Source organism: Astyanax mexicanus, chromosome 14 (genome assembly GCF_023375975.1).
Source record: "Astyanax mexicanus isolate ESR-SI-001 chromosome 14, AstMex3_surface, whole genome shotgun sequence".
Taxonomy (NCBI): Eukaryota; Metazoa; Chordata; class Actinopteri; order Characiformes; family Acestrorhamphidae; genus Astyanax; species Astyanax mexicanus.
In genome coordinates, this window is record NC_064421.1 from 20,574,470 (window position 1) to 20,593,015 (window position 18,546).

The following is an 18,546-nucleotide window of genomic DNA, read 5'->3' on the forward strand; positions in this document are numbered from 1 at the left end:
CAGTTTTACGTTACACAACATATACTATACACACACACCCACACACATCATTTTCAGATCCTGGCCTGAGTGTTCAACATAGACTCCAACGTCATTATGTTTACACAAGTTACTATTGTATGAAGCTTTTTTTCTTGGAACTGTTTAAACATTCTTTATGACTTGTTGGTCTACAGTTGTTATTATGTGTATATTGCACGGTTTGCATTGATCTGTGTTATTTGTACAGGGACCACCAGGACCAGAAGGCCCGTCTGGACCTAGAGGCCCAACTGGACAAATGGTGTGTAATGTGAAAGCATTGTCTTTTCTACTGAGTATCTATCTATTCAAAGAGTGTATTTACATGTATCTGTGATGCGTGTAAAACAACTATAATCTTCACCGGGGTTTCTGTGCACCATCAGCAACAAAAGCCAGACCCTCATTCTGAATGCATCTCATTTTCTGTTCTGCGGTTTCTGCATAACTCCAGTTAATGGCCCCACGGTGCTTTTGGGCATTGTGCCAGATCTCTGTTCACATACATTAATGTCTTATAAACATTGAGTGTTCTCCAGTCCTAAGCGGGAGTCCTCCTCCTCTTATAAGCCTGATTTATAGATCTGCACAGCATATTTTGTGTAAATGTCTTATTTTCTCACATTTAGTAAAACAACTGAAGCAGATTTACGAACAATGGGTGATTCAGTAAAAATAAAAATGTGTGCATGACTATGAATATATATATATTTATATATGATGGCTTTTTTTATTGTTATAGGGAAGCCCAGGAGCTCCTGGAATGCCAGGAAATAGTGGAAAACCTGGTAAAGCTGGAGAACCAGGACTCCCAGTATGTAATATTTCTTGTCAAACATTGATTATGATTATGACCAGTTAACTTTGTCTTTGTGTGCATGTACAAACATAATTCATCATGAATTATGTAAAGGATAGTGTGATACATATACATGTTTCTATATGAATTATACTTAATAAGTAATACTTTTTCTGTATCATTTATAGGGAAATGCTGGAATAAAAGGAGAAAAGGGTGAAAGAGTATGTATATTTCATATACTGTACATTTATCTTAACACAAAACACAAAGATCTTTTAAATAATGGAATTCACATTTCTGATTATTTTGCATTGTCCCTGTTCTATAGGGAGATTCATCCTCTCAAAACATGATGAGATCCATTGCGAGACAAGTCTGTGAACAAATAGTTAACAGTAAGTTATTACCTTAAAATTATCTTTAAACACATTTATTCTAAAGAAAGAGATGGTGAAACATATACACACAAAAACCCATTATAAGAGCCTCTTAGCTTAATTCTGTGCACTTTTTCGCCTTCAGGACAAATGAGCAGAATCGACATGATGCTGAACCAGATCCCCACTGGATACCGTAACAACAATCCTGGTCCTGCTGGGCCTCCAGGACCTCCTGGAAACCAAGGACCTCGTGGAGAACCAGGACAGACTGGACGCAATGGTTTCCCTGGAAATCCTGGTTTACCAGGACCTCAAGGAGAAAGAGGTAAGACCTTGTTAAATACTGCCAAAATGTGGGTTTTATTACCGCTCCCAAATAGCAGCCTGCATAGCTCTGTGTATGTGATTGATGGATGTGTCTACTATGATGATATATACACTATGGTGTGGATTCTTTACACATGCATTTAGAAGAGTAGTAGTGATGAGTGCGGTTTACATTGACAGTTACAGCACATGATAAGCTTATGGACATTAAGAGCAAGGTCTATTAAGTTACAGTGCTATACTATGCAAAGTACATTTTAATATGTATAGGTTTTATTGGTGCAAAAAGTAATTTTATTGCAGTCCGGTTTTGTACGTGTAACTGCAGTTTCGAGTGCCCATGAGTCTAGACACTGGAATTTGGCCAATGATTGATTTATAGTTGAGTGAATTATTATCTGCATGTAGTGTAAAAGAAAATAAAAAAAGCTTTGTCTATTGAAAACTGAATGTTAAACTATAACACATGGTGCTTTTAAGAGATCTGCTCTCTTCTGGGCAATACCCAGCTTGGATTATGTTGTTTGGATGATAATAGCAGTGGAACTGCAATATGCTGTACATAAGCAGTCCAATAACTGTTTTATAGAGAAATGTATTTATATATCAAAAAGCCATTCCCAATAAAAATCCATTTCAAAACCAGAATTTCATCCCATTTTGCCATAATATCATTTGCATGTATCCTCTGTAAAATATTAATAATAATAAGTTAACATTTATAATATTCAGATTTATGGCATTTAGCAGACACTTGACTTACATACCGGTTAGTTATTTACTTGGTACATCTAAAGCTAGCATTAATAGACGTGACATTCTAGATACTTTGAGCTCTGATCACCCTCTGTTTCCAGTTTTCATGATTGTGGATGTCATGAGTTAGAGAATCACTGATTGCCATTTGTTATTGTTATAAGCTCTATCCGGATGGGATTATTTTCTCAGGGGGGCATCTTTGAAAAATATTTCACACTTTTACTCAGTGATTAAACTTGCATTCTGACTGCAATTGAAAAAACAGGAGGACTAGCAAGTTTTTTGGCTTTCTAGATCATGTGAAATCACGTTCAGTAGCTCCTCTATTTCCACTCGCTGTTGTGTTTACGCTGATCTCCATGTAAACGCACGCCTAAAGTATAAATATGATGTGTAGCAGTGGACAAATAGCTATTTTATTAAAAGCGAGGTAACTTTTGGACAGGAATAAAATTACCGGAGGACCACGGGAGTACAGTAAAAAACAGTAGGCAATTCAGCCTGTAATGTTCTCAGAGGATATCAAAGAAAATCACATACATGGGCATTCCGAACTGAAAAAAAAAAACACAGAGGACCCCCCCATAAAAGAGAAAATTACACCAGTACCTCCTGAGAGACTAATCCCACCCAGATAGAGCTATAGTGTATCAGCATTTCTTTCTACTACTACATATTTATATATTCAAATGTTATTACTAAATATTCTTTAGGCATTATATCTGATTTTTGCTTTTTGGATATATCTAATCTCTGATTGGTCATCTAACATTTTTAAACATTACAGGGTTGACAGGAGAGAAGGGTGAGAGAGGCAGTCCAGGCATTGGCGATCGAGGACAAAGAGGATTACCTGGACCACCTGGTGCGTATTTAGCAACATCCTTTGCTTTCTGCTCTGCATCTCACTGACTGTTTGGATTAGCATTTTTCATTCCATAATATTTGCATCTACACACAAAGACAGGCTTGACCAAATCTAAAGCTTATGACGTAGTAGATCTGCATATTGTGCATACACTGACATGCTAAATGTCATGTTACACTGGACTAATATCATGTCCCATGACATGGAAACTAAAGAATGCTGCATTGAGTGTGTGAGACCTCCTGTTTTGAATGTGAGTCGTTCTCATGGACTGTTTTAGCCAGACACATCCAGTGATGATTTTTTTTTACAACAACAACTACACTGTCCACTGTGGGTGGTATGCTGTGATGTATTATCAACAGTGTTGGGAAGTAACGGATTACATGTAACGGCGTTACGTAATCAGATTACAAATTATAAGTAACTGTAATCCGTTACAGTTACTGCTTCAATAAATGGTAATCAGATTACAGTTACTCTGCTAAAATTAAAGGATTACATTGCGGTACTTTCCTATTTTTGCTCTTCCAACACTGACAAAACGCAAATAACATTTTGCGGTGAAATCGCTCTGATATGACAGGGAACTGTCTGCCCCACCTCCCATCTCGCTGCACACACACACACACACACACACACAGGGAGGAGGGGCAGACAGCGGCTCCGCACACACAACGAGACGAAATTAACTGACATTTTGGTCAACGAATAAAAACGAGACGAAAATGTTTGGCAGGGACGAAATCCAATCAGAACTGATTCAGTTCTGTGAAAGGTAGTGACCAGTTAGGAAGAGATCCAATCACTGCTACTTTAGCGAAGGTGGAGAGGCGGGACAAGCGGGGTAGTCATCCAATCAGTACCTGTTTTTTCCTGCAGTAGCGCTGCGCGCTCAGTTACAAACCCGGGAATTAACCTGTCGATACTTACGGAGCTCGACTGGAAGTTAACTCGACAGTGTTCAGCAAGGAGAGAGAGAGAGAGAGAGAGGGGCGATATATTTCTCCTTTGACGTCGCAAAAAAACAAGATAACGTGTAAACCGTGTGGAGCGACTCCATCTCCGGTAAAAACACCACTAATCTTTCAGCTTCTGCAGACCAGAGTCACACAGATCTCCATGCAGAGACCCGCGTTTTAATACTGATGTTATTTCATGAGCTGATGTGTTTAACTCGGCAGTGCACTAAAACACAGAACTGATACAGAACCCTAACTCATTAAGATCAGATCATCTGTTTAGTCTCACAGTGGGAAAGATATAGCTAGTGTTAAAGCAGGAACAGGTCAGAAAGAAACTCAATAATATATCCAAAATAAAACAATAAAATAAGTGAATCTCTGAACCCAAAAGTCTGTGTACAGTTTCTTACAGCACTTTCTCATAAGTTTCTCACTTTAACTCATGAAGTCTCTCAGTACATCCTGAGAGCATCTCTACAGCACAGTGTGTGAGTGTGTGTTTTTGATCTCATTTATAGACTGTAGCTCCAGTAGGTGTGCTGGGTTAGTGCTGGAGATAAAACTAGATCATTTAAAAGCTGTTTTTGCATCTACAGCTCTGTTTAAACTATAATTTAACTATTCAGTTGTTTTATGACCTGATTTCTAGAGCAAAATTTTAAAATATAAAATATATATAGTCACACGCCTATAATAATAATAATATACATTAAATCATATATAAATATATTTCACATTCAAACATTAACAATATTACTCAATTGGTTATTAAACGTTTCATTTCGTATACGTGTATAGTTAATAATTTAAGGGAACTGATGAAAAAAGCATTTACATTTACACCCTTTACATTTTAGTCGACTAAATTTACTGTAATTTTAGTAGACTATATTCTTATGACATTAAGTCGACTAAAACTAAGTCGACTAAATTACTGAATTGTGACTAAAACTAAATGCTATTTTCGTCACAAAACTATGACTAAGACTAAATCAAAATTTGTTGTCAAAATTAACACTGGTGGCAAACCTGCAAGTAGATAGCTTACAGTTGTTGTTACATTGTTTGGTTTTAAATTGTTTTATCATCAATTTATAGAAGTGTTTCATAAAATTGTTTGATGAAATGGTTTCATAAGTATTTTTATAGAGTGATTGAAAAGGCTGTTTTATTTGTTTATCTATTTGTTAACTGGAAAGAAAAATAAAAGGATAATATGCAATATGTGGTTGCTACATTCATTCAGGCTTAAAAAAATGACAATATTGTAAGTAATCCAAAGTAATCAGATTACGTTACTCACTTGAAGTAATGTAACTGATTACGTTACAAATTACATTTTGAGTGATGTAATCAGTAATCTGTAAGGGATTACATTTTAAAAGTAACCTTCCCAACACTGATTATCAATATGTACATGACACTGTGGATCACTGCATGTTAATTTTGAGGAGTCTGTGTCTCCAGAAGTGCCCAAACACTACAAATTACATATTTTCTCACTAAATTTTAGCACATTTAAAGGACAATGTTCTGGACATTGAAAGACATTTAAATCCCATGTTTAGCTGTTTCTATCGATTTGAAGGAAAGACAGAGAAGATTAGAAACAGGAGCCGTACCCACAGCAAAAAATAATCATTGACTAATCTAAAAAAAATAATCAACAGATTAGTTGACTACCAAAATAATCATTAATTGCAGCCCTAATGAACAATATGTTTTTCAGTAGATTTTCTCACGCTACTTCACGTCAGTGGACTGACTAGTTATATAGTGAACTATCTATGCAACCTGATAGCTCCAAAAAGCAAACCTGACCTAAAGCTGTGCAAGGATACTGTGCTACTACTAATTGTTTGTCTGGAAAAAAGCATACACTCAAGAGTGCTGTGTGGATGTACCTCTGAACGACATTTAATCAGAAGGCAATATAACATATATATGTTATGGTAGTTAGTTCTCTGATAGCTTAAATATTTCTATTAAAACAATCCTGATGGTTTATTAGCCCCTGCTCTACATTTCTTGAACTACCATAGCTCCCACTAAAATGTATCTGCATGGTGACACCATAGCAGTGAATGCTGCAGAAAGGATTGTTTTCCAGATTCTCTGTGGCCAGGTTTACACATATTTTTTAGACCCTACTTGGCTCATATGGTATTTAAAAAGTAGTCAGTTCCAGGTACAAAGTACAAGATTGGCCTCGTGGAAAATGAGTAGCGTCATGAAGTCATGTAGTGTAGGTACCATGCAGTGAAAAGCACCATTACTCCCCCAACACCCACCCCCATTTAAGAAGCTAAGGACATCTGTTGGTAAGACTAGACTCTAACTCACAGTGGCACAGTGGTGGGCCTAAAGGCCAAAGATTTACCTAGATGCATCTTATGAACCTCAGCCTGGGCAGCTGCGCTTCATAAATTGTTCCTTCATGTAGTCAAAGTATTCCCAGCTAAACACTTTCTTTTGGAAATTTATGTTAGTTCTGCCTCTGCGTGGTTCATACAGATGTGTGCACACATCTCTGGAGTAGACTTCATTATTAATGTAGGCTCTAGTCTGGACACACAGGAAGATTATGAAATCAGTTCACTATTAGAACTCAAGGGTTTTTGCTCTTATTGCAATATTATTATAGGCTGTATGTGTGTGTGTGCTGTGTTATTTTACAAAATTATCTTATGAGTGGTCTGTAATTTGTAGGCTCTGAGTGCAGTTACATTATAATCAGATTTCTACAGTTATCTGACGATTGAACTAGTTATGTAATCAGCATACGCCAATTTTTAGATCGGAGAAAGGATATTTTCTGGATTTTTTAGTCTGTGCTTGTGTGAAAACAGATCATGGTATCAAAAAAAAACAAAAAAAAATGCGAGCAGCTTTTAACACAGCCATAACATGCCATCAAAACAAGTTTGAGGTTAACATTATGTTTACATTATGTCTTATTCTGTAAGAATTTTGGCTTGTTACAAAGCACAAATCTAATTTCATAAATTCTAAAATCTAAAACTCATATAATTCATATAAATTAATCAGATGCATGTAAACTCATTGATTGGATTACTGACAAGCTCTGATGTTTTGCAGTCATTGGAAAATGATGATAATGAAAGTGCGTGTGAGTGCACTCACTGATGTAGCTGTTGTGGGTAGGCAAGGAACAAGGGCTAAAAATGGAAGATTAGCTCTACAGTACAGAAATATATAAAGCAAGCAAAGCTCAGCTAAAACATTTTGGCTCTTAGGCAGTCTACACAGTCACCAAATTTAATTACTATTCAGTATGCTAGTCTGAAAACTCCCAGTCCCAGAGGTTGCCTATCAGTGAAAGATGAGAAGAACGGCGAACGTCTGGCAACCCACTAAATCTGTTCTGTCTCGCGCAAACCAAGCCAAAACCTCGTGTCTCACTTCACTGTGAATGAATTGAGACAAAGATTGTATGAGTACAGTAAGAGGAAGCTGATGATGACTCACCTTTTGTAGTAGGGGGGTCAGACTGTTGCAGAATGTTTTCTTTCCAGGGGCCTCATTGACAACACATGTGCTGACGGCAGAGTGTGTGAGACCGAGAGCAAAGGGGTGAAATCATTCCAAAGTTGGTTTATGCTGTCTAGACAGAAAGGGGCAGGGGGGCAAGAGGGCTTTTTTCTCCCCCTACTCCCTTTTAATTGAGCAGTCAAAATATTTAAATTACAGTGCTAGAAACCAGTTTTTCCTTTCCACTTCCAGTTGAGATTTAAGAGTGATGTCAGTAGATCTCTGATGGTTTTGCAACCCCCCCTCCTCCCCTTTCTTTCTTTCAGGGCCACCAGGCCTGTCCCAGACTGGCCCCCCTGGTCCTACAGGCTCAGCTGGACCCCGTGGCCCACCAGGACGCCAGGGTGGTGCAGGAGTTAGAGGGCCACCCGGGCCTCCTGGTTACTGTGATTCCTCTCAGTGCGTTGGCATTCCTTACAACGGGCAAGGATACCCAGGTACGGACATCAGTGAATCAGGGAATTTAGCTCATTTAGATGCATTATAAGATTAAATGCTTATCAAAAACTGTTGTATCGAAACCTTGTAACTCCACATTTTCCCCCAACATTTGAAAACATCTACTTTTCTGTACATTGCTTAATCATTTCTTAATGAACGGACCAACAGAAATGGTCCAAAATGGCTTGGAACAAAATCTTGTTACATTATTTCAACAAATCGCCCGTTTACACCTGGTCACTTCTTAAGTCTTAATATCAGGATAATATCTGGATAAGATACACAAAAAAAAAAATGCATGTTTAAACGCACATAAGACTCATTTAAAACAGATACAAATCCAAATGCTCAAATCACTTCAGTAGGTGGTCTAAAACCGCATATTTTGGCAGAGTGAACACATTCGTCTCGCCAAGACACAATCAACAACCAGTTCAAACACCAGTAACAATCTAAATTGCACATTCTCTCACACTCAGCAATCAGATTTCAATCCAGTCTAATCCAGGTACTGGTCACATGAAGTGACCGGGTCTAAACAGGGTCAGAGTTACCATTTTGGAGATATAAGATTTCGATACAGTTTTTAACACTTGCCAACTTTATAAAAATGATGTTACAGTACAGCGACTAGGTACTTACTGCCAGTGCATGTTTGGAGTTGATTTCACACATGAAGGAAAACAAATGCACTAACACCATCTTTAACCCATTTCAGGTTCGGCATAGTATTCTTTCTAAGCTGCCTGCCCTTAAACATTGAAATCCTCAAAAAAAAAAACTGTGTCTGAGAGATCAGCACACTTGCTAATAAGCTTTTAAGGGTAACCATCATGGATTTCATTAATGAACATTTGCTGACCAACTCTAAAACCAAATCAAACCAAAGAAAGGACTGGACTGCCACTAACACCAGCTGACCGCTACTCTATCAGGCAGGCAACAGTGATGGCCACGTACAGTGGCCTGATGCATCTTGAACTCCAAAGCAACAAACAGCAAGAGTGAGCTTCCTTTGCTGAAGAAGCATGTAAACTACTAACCATGAAGATTTCATAACTGAGTTCACCAGTGGATGGGGGGTGAGGTGTAAATAAACTAATTGTGCCTTGTAAATGAGTTTCAATTAAACAGACAACTAAAATGGTTTAACATCCATCATCAAGCTTGTGCCTCATAACTTGCTTCTTGCTGACTGCCAACATAACCTTTATACCTTTAATTCCATTATTATTTTCTTTTTTTTTGCTTTCATTGACGATTAAAGCCTCCGCTCAGGTGAAAAATGTAGCATGTGCTATTTGTACATGTAACCATGCTTTTCTTGATACATGTTTTGCTAAATGCTGTGTTAAAAATAAGTCACATTTTGCTCTTGTTGTTATTGTAATTTATCTTATACTGTAATACCTCGGTGTGTTATGAGAAAGAGCACTTTTGGCTCTATGAAAAGTGGTGGTATAGTCTTAATTTGACATGAACACTAGAAAACTGGTTCTAGTTTTTTTCTCTTTCTTTGATATGCTAAGTGATAGATTAGTTTCATAATATAGAACCATCATTGACTGTCAACACTTATCAGCTGCATGTAGTGCAAATGAAATTTTGTCCATATCTCAGCCAGCTATTAAAAAGCACACTGCATATGTTGAATTGGCCAAATAATATTTCCAACCAGGCCGCTACCCATCTGAGCCTGAAACCTACGTAGTGCCAATTCCGGCGGAACCATCAGAAGATACTGTGACAGAGATTCAGTCCCCCGGTTTACGAAACCAGCGCGGAAAGAGATCACTATCAACACGGCAAGCTAAAAGGTTATAAACAGAAACCAAGAAGGAAGTATCTTTAAATTTCATTTGCATGAAGGACAACATCTGAAACTGAATGTCATTATTGGATCAGGATTCATGCATACACAAATCTTTAACAAGGTTAAGTGGAAATAAGGCTGATATTCAACCCTCATTTCCTGTATAGAAACCTGTGTGCTCTCTCACTGTCCCCAAACATTTTTATTTTCATTTATTTTTTGGCTTGTAACATAACTGCCTTTTATGTTTATATGAGACTCATGTGCAGTGCACTAACTCTAAATCAGTATTCAACGGCCTTTTATTTTTTTAAATCGAACCTATTCCTATCAGTGCAGTTTGTTCTTTTGTTATGCCTTCCTTGTCATCAGGGAAGGCTATTAGTTGTAATTCCATCCTCATTTTAAAGACCTTGTTAGATCTGGCTTTTGTTTCATTATTCTAAATATTTATCTGTTGTATACCAACTCACAGCTCATTTGTACCAAAGATGGAATTGCATGACTGTGTTGTATATTTAGTAAGTACATTTTAAAAACAGAATATAGTTTTTCCTTTTGTTTTATCAATCTCAAAAGCAGTTGGAATTTGTTGCAAGACTATGGTCATAGAATTGCTCCGTTATGTTTTAACTGCACATTGTGAATTCCACAGCATTTTTTTCTTATTTATTTCTGAATCAGAAGAGGCATTTTTCAATAAAACTACTGAAAATGTTTAACCCGTGTCTGTTATCTGTCTTGAGCAGTGTGTTGAGTTACGTAAATGACAGATAAGACTTTTCTTCTGTAACATTTATATTGGCACTTTCCTACTGCATATTACCTACAGTACTTGCACCAACTCTGTTCTGCTGTTTACTTTTCCATTCGCCAAATTTGGTACCTGTTACCCAGAACCAGGTGATTGTTTTAGTGCCTGCTTTCTTTAAGCTAGCTAAGTGGGGAATAAAACTTTGTGTAAATCTTGCAGAGAACTGATTAGCCAGAAATTTGATACTCTATGCAATGCAATACAGATATCTGGAACACTATCCTTTCAGCAGTTTCCACTGTTTCTGAGTCATTTCTCTAAAGATGAGATGTTAACAGTGTTTTCTGATGTTACCAGACATATTTCAGAAGGAGCGTAATGTTGCAGGTTCCATGTATTTGAAAAGTACCATAGGTAAAGTTATAACATCCAGGAGATCAGTGAGATCCAGTAGATCAGTAAAATCTGTTATGGGGGCAATGAAAAATTTACAGCAGTGCTAAAACAGTCCCTGGAGCAAAATTCTCTGGTTTAAAGACTAAGGAAAGTCCCTTTTGATGATCCTCAGGGTGGAAGGAAAAAAATCTTGAAGGGGATACCTAAAGATAGATACCTAAGTTTGTACTTTTGATTATTTTCCCCCTCCTAGCTGGCTAATGTAAAATAAACTCAAAGAAATAACATTAACTGGGAGTTTCTAGCTCCATTTATTTCATTTTAATTCCTTCGCATTGGATTTTCGTCAAGTCTAGAATGTCTAAACTTGATCTCTATAAATGCATCCTTGTGAAGAATGTGGTTAATTAAGACTTCATGTATCTTAGAGTCTGTATCTCCCAGATATCTATGCTTCAAGTTTCCAAAGCCTCAAACGTCTCATTTTGTTTTAGAGAATCACATATTGGTAGTTCTTGCTGGACATTTTGCAATACTGTGTAGGATCTGCTTAAGAGCAGCTATGCAAACCACTGGCATTTACTGGGGTCAGTTTCTTTGAGATCAAAGCCATAATTAGCTATTATGTGATATCTGATGCAAACACACAAGGCTGATTGTCAAACCCATACAGTTGAATGCACCTCTCTCATCCATTTCAATGTTCAAAGCATTCTCATAGAATTGAAAAAGAAATAACCTTTGAGGGGAAAAGAATTAACAATGGGCACTGAGATTTTTGGGCCACAAAATGAAACACCCGAGAATTTCAGTTGTGTTCCAGACAACACAGGCAACACATTTACATTCTACAAAGTGGAAGACCTGAGAGTCAGAATAACCTGTATTAAACCCCAGTTTTTATTTACTGACCACAAACCAATTTAGAGAGCCACCGCCCCATGGCACATGAGCCCACAAATAACACAGCCACTATATCTGATTAACACAAATAACTTTAAAACCCCACAGTTGTGATGCCACAATAATATATAAATGCCTTAAAGATCTTTGTAAAGCGTACCAGCATGTCAGACTGTATTCAGACTGCACCCGGCGTAGTCCTGATCTATAACCACTCAGTGAAATCTGATCTGAATCAGTTCTTGTCCTCTGGACTGACCCTGGTCTGCAACTTTACAGTCCTTAAGTGTCTCAGGGCCTATTAGAATACGTTTTATTTGACCTACAGGTAATCAAATGAATTTGGTGCCTTAATTTTATTTGACTTTATGTGACCACTGAAAGCCTTATAAAGCATATAATACCTGTGGTGAAATAACATAAAATACATAAAACATTAATTTCATCTGGGAAATCCTGATGGCTGCACGCTGAATTTGGTAGTCCAATAATTAATAACAAAATGTCCTAAGGAAGGATCTGTTTGATATAACAATCTCTGTGTTTATAGTCTCTCTTTAAGTCCTCCCTCAAACACATGTGCTCTCAATTAGTGAAGACTGTTTCATGTTAGCTTTTTCCAACATCTTACCATCCTCTAAAGTGCAGACTTAGAGAAATGGGTCCTCTCCGAACTGTCGCTTCTGATTGATGCAGCTGTCTTTGACAAGCGTGTGCTGTTTTACCCAAGGCTACAGGCTACAAGGCTACAGAAGCAATTTGTGAATTAGGTGGAACACTTCAGTACTAGAGAGGGCAATGGAAGAACAACAAGAACATTTTGTAAAAGACAAAACAAGGACAGTAAAATACTATTTTTATGCCATTTGGAAACAGAATGTATAAACACAGTTGGCCTTGTAAACATTTTAACATAAGCATATCTCCTCTTTCCTTCACAATAGTACAAAAATGCAATGCTACCTGCACTACAGTGCATTTCAATATGTTATATTTTCTATGGTACTATAAAATTAAACTGACAATTGAACTATTGTAAAATAGAAAATAATGTGACATACAGTAATACCATATTTTTTTTTTTGGAGCAAATAAATTGATCTTAATTCAGTTGTGTATTTGGCCACAACTATGGTTAAGTCTCCTATCTATCAGTCTGTGGTAAATAAATATATTCAGGGCATCAGGGCATCAAGTTAGATGGCTAGTTAGTTTACTACACACATACGCTAATCAATTTCTGCTACATTACAAAAGTGTATGCTGTAAGTGTTTTCTAGGGGCTGTCTTTGGAAAAATTCTTGAATGCTCCCATATAATTTATAATTTAAAAACTTGCAAAGTTTATATTTAAGTTTAAAAATATGTTACTTTATTTAATTGGGCTCTACTGTTAGCTAGCTAGCGTGGCTAATCCAAATGTTAATGTTAGCTACTTTAAAAGACGGAAAACCTAACCTTAGTAATGCTATTTAAACAATGAAACATCCTTGCTTAGCTTTAAGAAAATCTCGAGAGCAAATAAACAGTTCCAGCAATATCTAAACAAAAGTGATGATTTGTACCTTACAAATAGATACCATCTGACACCCCTTTGTTATTTCCTGCATTAATTTTTTTTCCAGATAGGAATCCTAAAATCTTACCCTGTGGTTTGGAATGACCCCACTCCATTGTGTAATGTTCACACAACAGGACAGCACAATTTCACCAAGTAAATGAAGCTCTGAAATGACTACAGCATTAGTTCATGAAAAGATGCTGATTATGACAAATTATACTGTGAGTTAAGCAGATAAAAAGAATAATCTGCAAGTAAAACAGTACAATAAATTCAACTGCAGTACACACTGAAGTACAGTATGTTCTAGTTCTGAAGTGGCTTAAGGTTGCAATTATGAACATAAGGCTGTGAGACAGACAGTTTGTGGTATAACCACATTAAACTAATTACTGAGCCTGAACCAGCTTATTATAAAGCCTTGAAAGTTGTACATGCAGTAAAGATCGTGCCTAAGATGTGCGTAATTTGCATGGACAAAGCAAATTGATAAGTAGTGCTTCTTGGAGGGATCAGCCCGCTAAACCAAGTAGCTGAGAGGCAGCCCACAAGAACCACAAGGAACGTTTAAGCATGTGCTACAGATGCAGAGGTAAGTACAAACCTGCCATTTTTAAAAAGGAAACGTGTAACAAATATGGGGAAAAAAGAGGACACATTAGGAAAGTATGCAGATTTAAATCTCCTGTGGAACAGTTTAAACCTGCACGCAGGATCGAATGGAGAAAAAGCAGACAGCTCATCACATTACTAAAAAAACAGAGCGTAAATGTGAGGTGATGTTTACTACACACGGTTGAACTTCACAAGATAACCCCTGTCACTTTGTAGACGCTTTAACCAGAAACAAGCAAACTGCTTGTTTAATTTAAAGCAAAAGCTTAAAATTGCATTTTTCAGCATTTTGATGACTTAATTGATGTCCACAGGTGACTATGATCCTCCCTGCCAGATTTCTTGGAGTAGGCCAGCACTAAAGCCCTAAATACTCCAAACTGTAGGTAATTCACAATAGATACACACTTCAATATGAAGATTATCTAAAGCATACTTTCTGAATTTTTCAACACTAGCCTAGTGCTCAGAGTCAGATGCCCCTATCTTGTTGTTTTGTAGAATAAGGTGGACACATACATAATATATATAATAAAGAAGCTTTGAATATACAGGGGCACATATAGCTATTTATATATGCAAACTGAATATATGTAAATACAGTGTGTGATGAGATTATACACTGAATCGCTTAAAATGATCAGAATCATTTAGGCAGTCAAATCAGTTGAAGGATCCTAATTAAATAAGATTCAGTCCAGATAAAGGGTGTTAAGTTGCAAAAAGTGGGGCTTTTGGATGTTCTAATCAATTTAACCAATTGTTTCAGATAAAGATTTAATCTTGTGAGACTTTTGAATAATCACCCACCACAGTGGCATCTGGTGGGCAATCAGGAACTCAAAATGATCCCACACTGCAGAGATGAGTTTTTTTTTTTGAAATCCTTCATCTGCACAAATGGTTTGACAAATTAAGAGCAATAAACAATAAACAATGCAAAGTTTGTGTAATTTCTCCTCACAACATTTTTTTTCAACTTTCATTTAGAAACATTTAAGGACAAAACATTCTGATCTATTACCTATTACCAAAATGTGTAATGCTGTTTTAATGCTGTGGCGTAATTAAACATTTTTTCCGTTTTGATACGTTTTTAAAGTAGTATATCGAAACACTGTGATGCAAATGAATCGATTCAGTTGATAAATTCCGAGATTGGAATTTAACATCACTAAGTGGTGCCGAGGAGAGAAGGGAGCGAGGGAACAGGGGAGCGCTTTGGAACGACCCCAGCCTGTTGGCAAGAACGTCATGGCCTCAGCGCGCGACGGCGCGGAAAACGTGAAACAGCGGGCGGGAAAATAGCGGCGAATTTCTACAGAGAATTCAGGCTCATTCAGGAGCAGTGAGATTATGGCGGGGGAAGATGTGCGCGGGCAGCGGCCTCGGGAGCAGAACAGCTTTTAAACCGCAGACGAACATTTCGCGGCGATAAACGAGCAAACCGACACACGAGACGGAGGTAAGCAGTGTTACAGAATTTAGCTATGGCGCCCCATATAGCTACATTTGTTTTGCTATTTTTTTTCAGCTGGTGTTTTTGCGCCCCTGGCTCTTGACATTGATGTGACGCCATAGTAGCTAGTTCGAAAACTAGTCATGACACGTAATGTTAATCATACATTAGACAAATTCGAGAAGACTCTGAAAAGACTTTAATAGGCTAAAGTCTGACACCCTCCCACATCTAAAGACAAGTCACAGACTTTTTAGGCACAGACTAAGGGTGCTTTCACACCTAAAAGTCCGGACCGTGGTCCGAACCAAGGATCATGTGTTTGCTACATTGTATATATTTGGTCTGCTTATTTTTGTTTTCACACTGCAGTTTAGGGAGCGCACCAAAGACCTTGTGTGATATTCCTACATCCTTTAATCATCACTTACGTATCGATGCGTTTTCCTTAACTTGACGCTGATTGGTTTTAGAAGGACCTGCGTCTGACGTTGGCGTGTTGACAATTCAGCGGGTGGTTCACTGGGCGGGAAGCCTTTCCAGGATCAGGATAAAATGAATGAACAGATTCATTTCGTCTCCATAGTAGCGCTGCTATTGTGTTTTTTATACCAGCAGCAGCAACTTCAGGCACAGTACTCTGGGTTAGTTCAGATTCGCCAAACGAACGTGCTTGTCCTGAAGCAACTGTATCATTTTTCCTGCTTTTCCGGTTATTTTGAGAAGGTACTGAGTGCTGCCTGCAGGAAGGCGGAGTTGGACGTCCAGTGCGTCCGGCTCCGCCCACTTTGTTAGCGTCATGCCGTCCAGTCCCGCCCACTTTGTCAGCACCATGTCTTAGCTCCGCCTCTGAACGGAAGTAAACAATGTACCGGGCAGTTAGCGGACTTTAAATATAATGTGCCGTGTCGTCCGGCTTATATACAGTGGCTGCGTCCGAAATCGCGTACTTAAGCAGTACGTACTGGATTGGGGTGAGTACGCACTGCTTGTCGAGCAAAGCAGTACGCTTTTTCAGTACGCCAGACCGCAGTACGCACGCAGCCTCGGACGCACTACATCCACCATCTTACCTCTGACGCCCTTTCACCTCTCACCCCTCCTAACCAGCGGCACACTTTACAGAGCTTTACCCTAATTAATTTCATTAAAATCCCCTCATTAATCAGCTCTTATTAATAAATAAACCCCCAAACTGTCCTATTTAATAAACACTGACTGTAAATAAAACTTAAAATTAATATTTCCTCAAATATGAAATATTTAATAATAAATATGAACAGACTGTTTAATATTCATGAAGTATATTAATAATACTTGCTTATGCAACAAAACAATTATCAAAAAGTTTCAAAGATAAATACCAAAATGTTAATTAATTCCTGCCTTTCCATTTCACCTCAGAATTTCCTTTTCTAGCCTAAATATTTAAACACATGATCCTTATTGTTATACATTATCTTTTACTGACTGCATTAAACATAAAGGCAACATATATGCATTACTGATGTAAATAAAATATGCTAGAACCAGTCAGTTTCGGGAAAACTGGGGATCATATTTGGCAATAAAATGTAAATTAAAAAAATATTTTAGTTATTTTATTTAATATAATTTTTCCCTCACTTGCATATTTACACAAATACATTTCTCACAAAATACAAGAATGACAAGTCTTTAAAGTAGCTTTATTTATTTTTTTTATTCATTGTTCATTTTTCTCCCTCTCTTCATCTTCATCCTCTCGAGTAGGAAGGATAGTTGAATCTGAAACACACACAGATTAAAACAGTTTAGCTTGGTCATTAAACAAATATAATATAAATTCTGAACAACATAAAAGTCTTACCATCCTGGCTGGTTAGCTAGCTATTTAATAAAACTAAATAAAATGGTCAGATTTTGGTTATAATTTATTAATGTGATTTTTGGCAACCAGTCTGTCTGTCTGTTGAAAAGCCTCTCTGATATCAGCAGCCTTTTTTCTCAGATGAGTTTATACAGACTGATCAGTATTAAGTTAAAACTGCTCCAGCTCCTCAGAACTGCAGCAGTATACAGGGCTGTAGTGAGTTAGTAAACGCTGGTGCTGCAGAACAGAAGATTAATAAAGAGTTGTGATAAGTTTAATAACTCTAGCTAAGCTAACTGATCTCAGTAGCACAGGGCTAACGCTGCTCAGTAAAGCAGTTCAGATACGAAAATAAAGATATTCTGTCTGCAACAGCATTAATAACAAACCCACACCCCTATAACTCGCTACTTTAACTTAAACTAACCCTCATAAATCTTTCATTTACAGCCTGATATCACAAACAACCAAAACAGTTTATATATCTGAATCTCCTCACCTCATAAACTTCTCTCTCTCTCCACTCCTCTCCTCCGCCGCTCCGCCGCTCACTGACGGGTCACTCAGCTCAGCGCGGCTCCCGGTGGATTGTGGGAAATATTAGCGGGTGAAGTGTGCTGGGCTTGTATACTTAAAAATGTCTCCCGGTGCAGTACGTCATCCGGGAACTTTTCGCGTACTCAAACTCGCCTACTGCGCATTCGGACACACTACCCGATCTCGCATACTGCTTTTGCATACTGTTTAGTATGGAAGTACGCGATTTCGGACGCAGCCAGTGTATACACTACAAGCTTGCAAGACTGACAAAGCGTGACGTGGACAAAGTGGGTGGGACTGGACGCGCTGGACGACCATCTCCGCCTTCCCGCAGGCTTCAGTCAGTAGTAGTTGGTTATTATTCTTTCTCTGCTGCCGTTGTTGAGGATAAAATCACGAGAATCTGGCTAGAGTTAAGCTGCAGTTGAATCGCGGTCACGCCATCTCGATCGTTCAGTGTAAGGTGGTTACGATTGAAAGTTTCAGTCAGTCGGGTTCGCGTCCAGGTGCTCCAATAAAATCAACCCTGTTTAATATT

General features: G+C 37.9%; 1 protein-coding gene and 1 long non-coding RNA gene across 7 annotated transcripts in view; one reads left to right on the forward strand and one right to left on the reverse strand.

The window, feature by feature from the left end:
- Nucleotides 1-10,650, forward strand: part of col12a1a (collagen, type XII, alpha 1a) — a 77,962-nt gene extending 67,312 nt beyond the window's left edge. For 5 of the 6 annotated variants that reach the window (XM_049463355.1, XM_007253818.4, XM_015607019.3 and 2 more), the window contains 8 exons: nt 230-283; nt 764-835; nt 1,009-1,044; nt 1,152-1,218; nt 1,346-1,528; nt 3,077-3,154; nt 7,941-8,111; nt 9,794-10,650. In XM_049463355.1, the coding sequence (XP_049319312.1) occupies nt 230-283; nt 764-835; nt 1,009-1,044; nt 1,152-1,218; nt 1,346-1,528; nt 3,077-3,154; nt 7,941-8,111; nt 9,794-9,939 (807 nt within the window). In that variant the 3' untranslated portion in view covers nt 9,940-10,650. Of the gene's footprint in view, nt 1-229; nt 284-763; nt 836-1,008; nt 1,045-1,151; nt 1,219-1,345; nt 1,529-3,076; nt 3,155-7,940; nt 8,112-8,833 lie in introns of all 6 variants that reach the window. The other variant, XM_007253820.4, reaches the window with a different exon arrangement.
- Nucleotides 10,651-17,285: 6,635 nt separating this feature from the next.
- On the reverse strand, nt 17,286-18,244 carry LOC111188837 (uncharacterized). Its single transcript, XR_002648622.2, has 2 exons — nt 17,968-18,244; nt 17,286-17,383 (listed from the first exon to the last, which is right to left on the reverse strand). It is a non-coding gene; the product is annotated as an uncharacterized LOC111188837 (long non-coding RNA).
- Between the last annotated feature and the right edge of the window lie 302 nt (nt 18,245-18,546).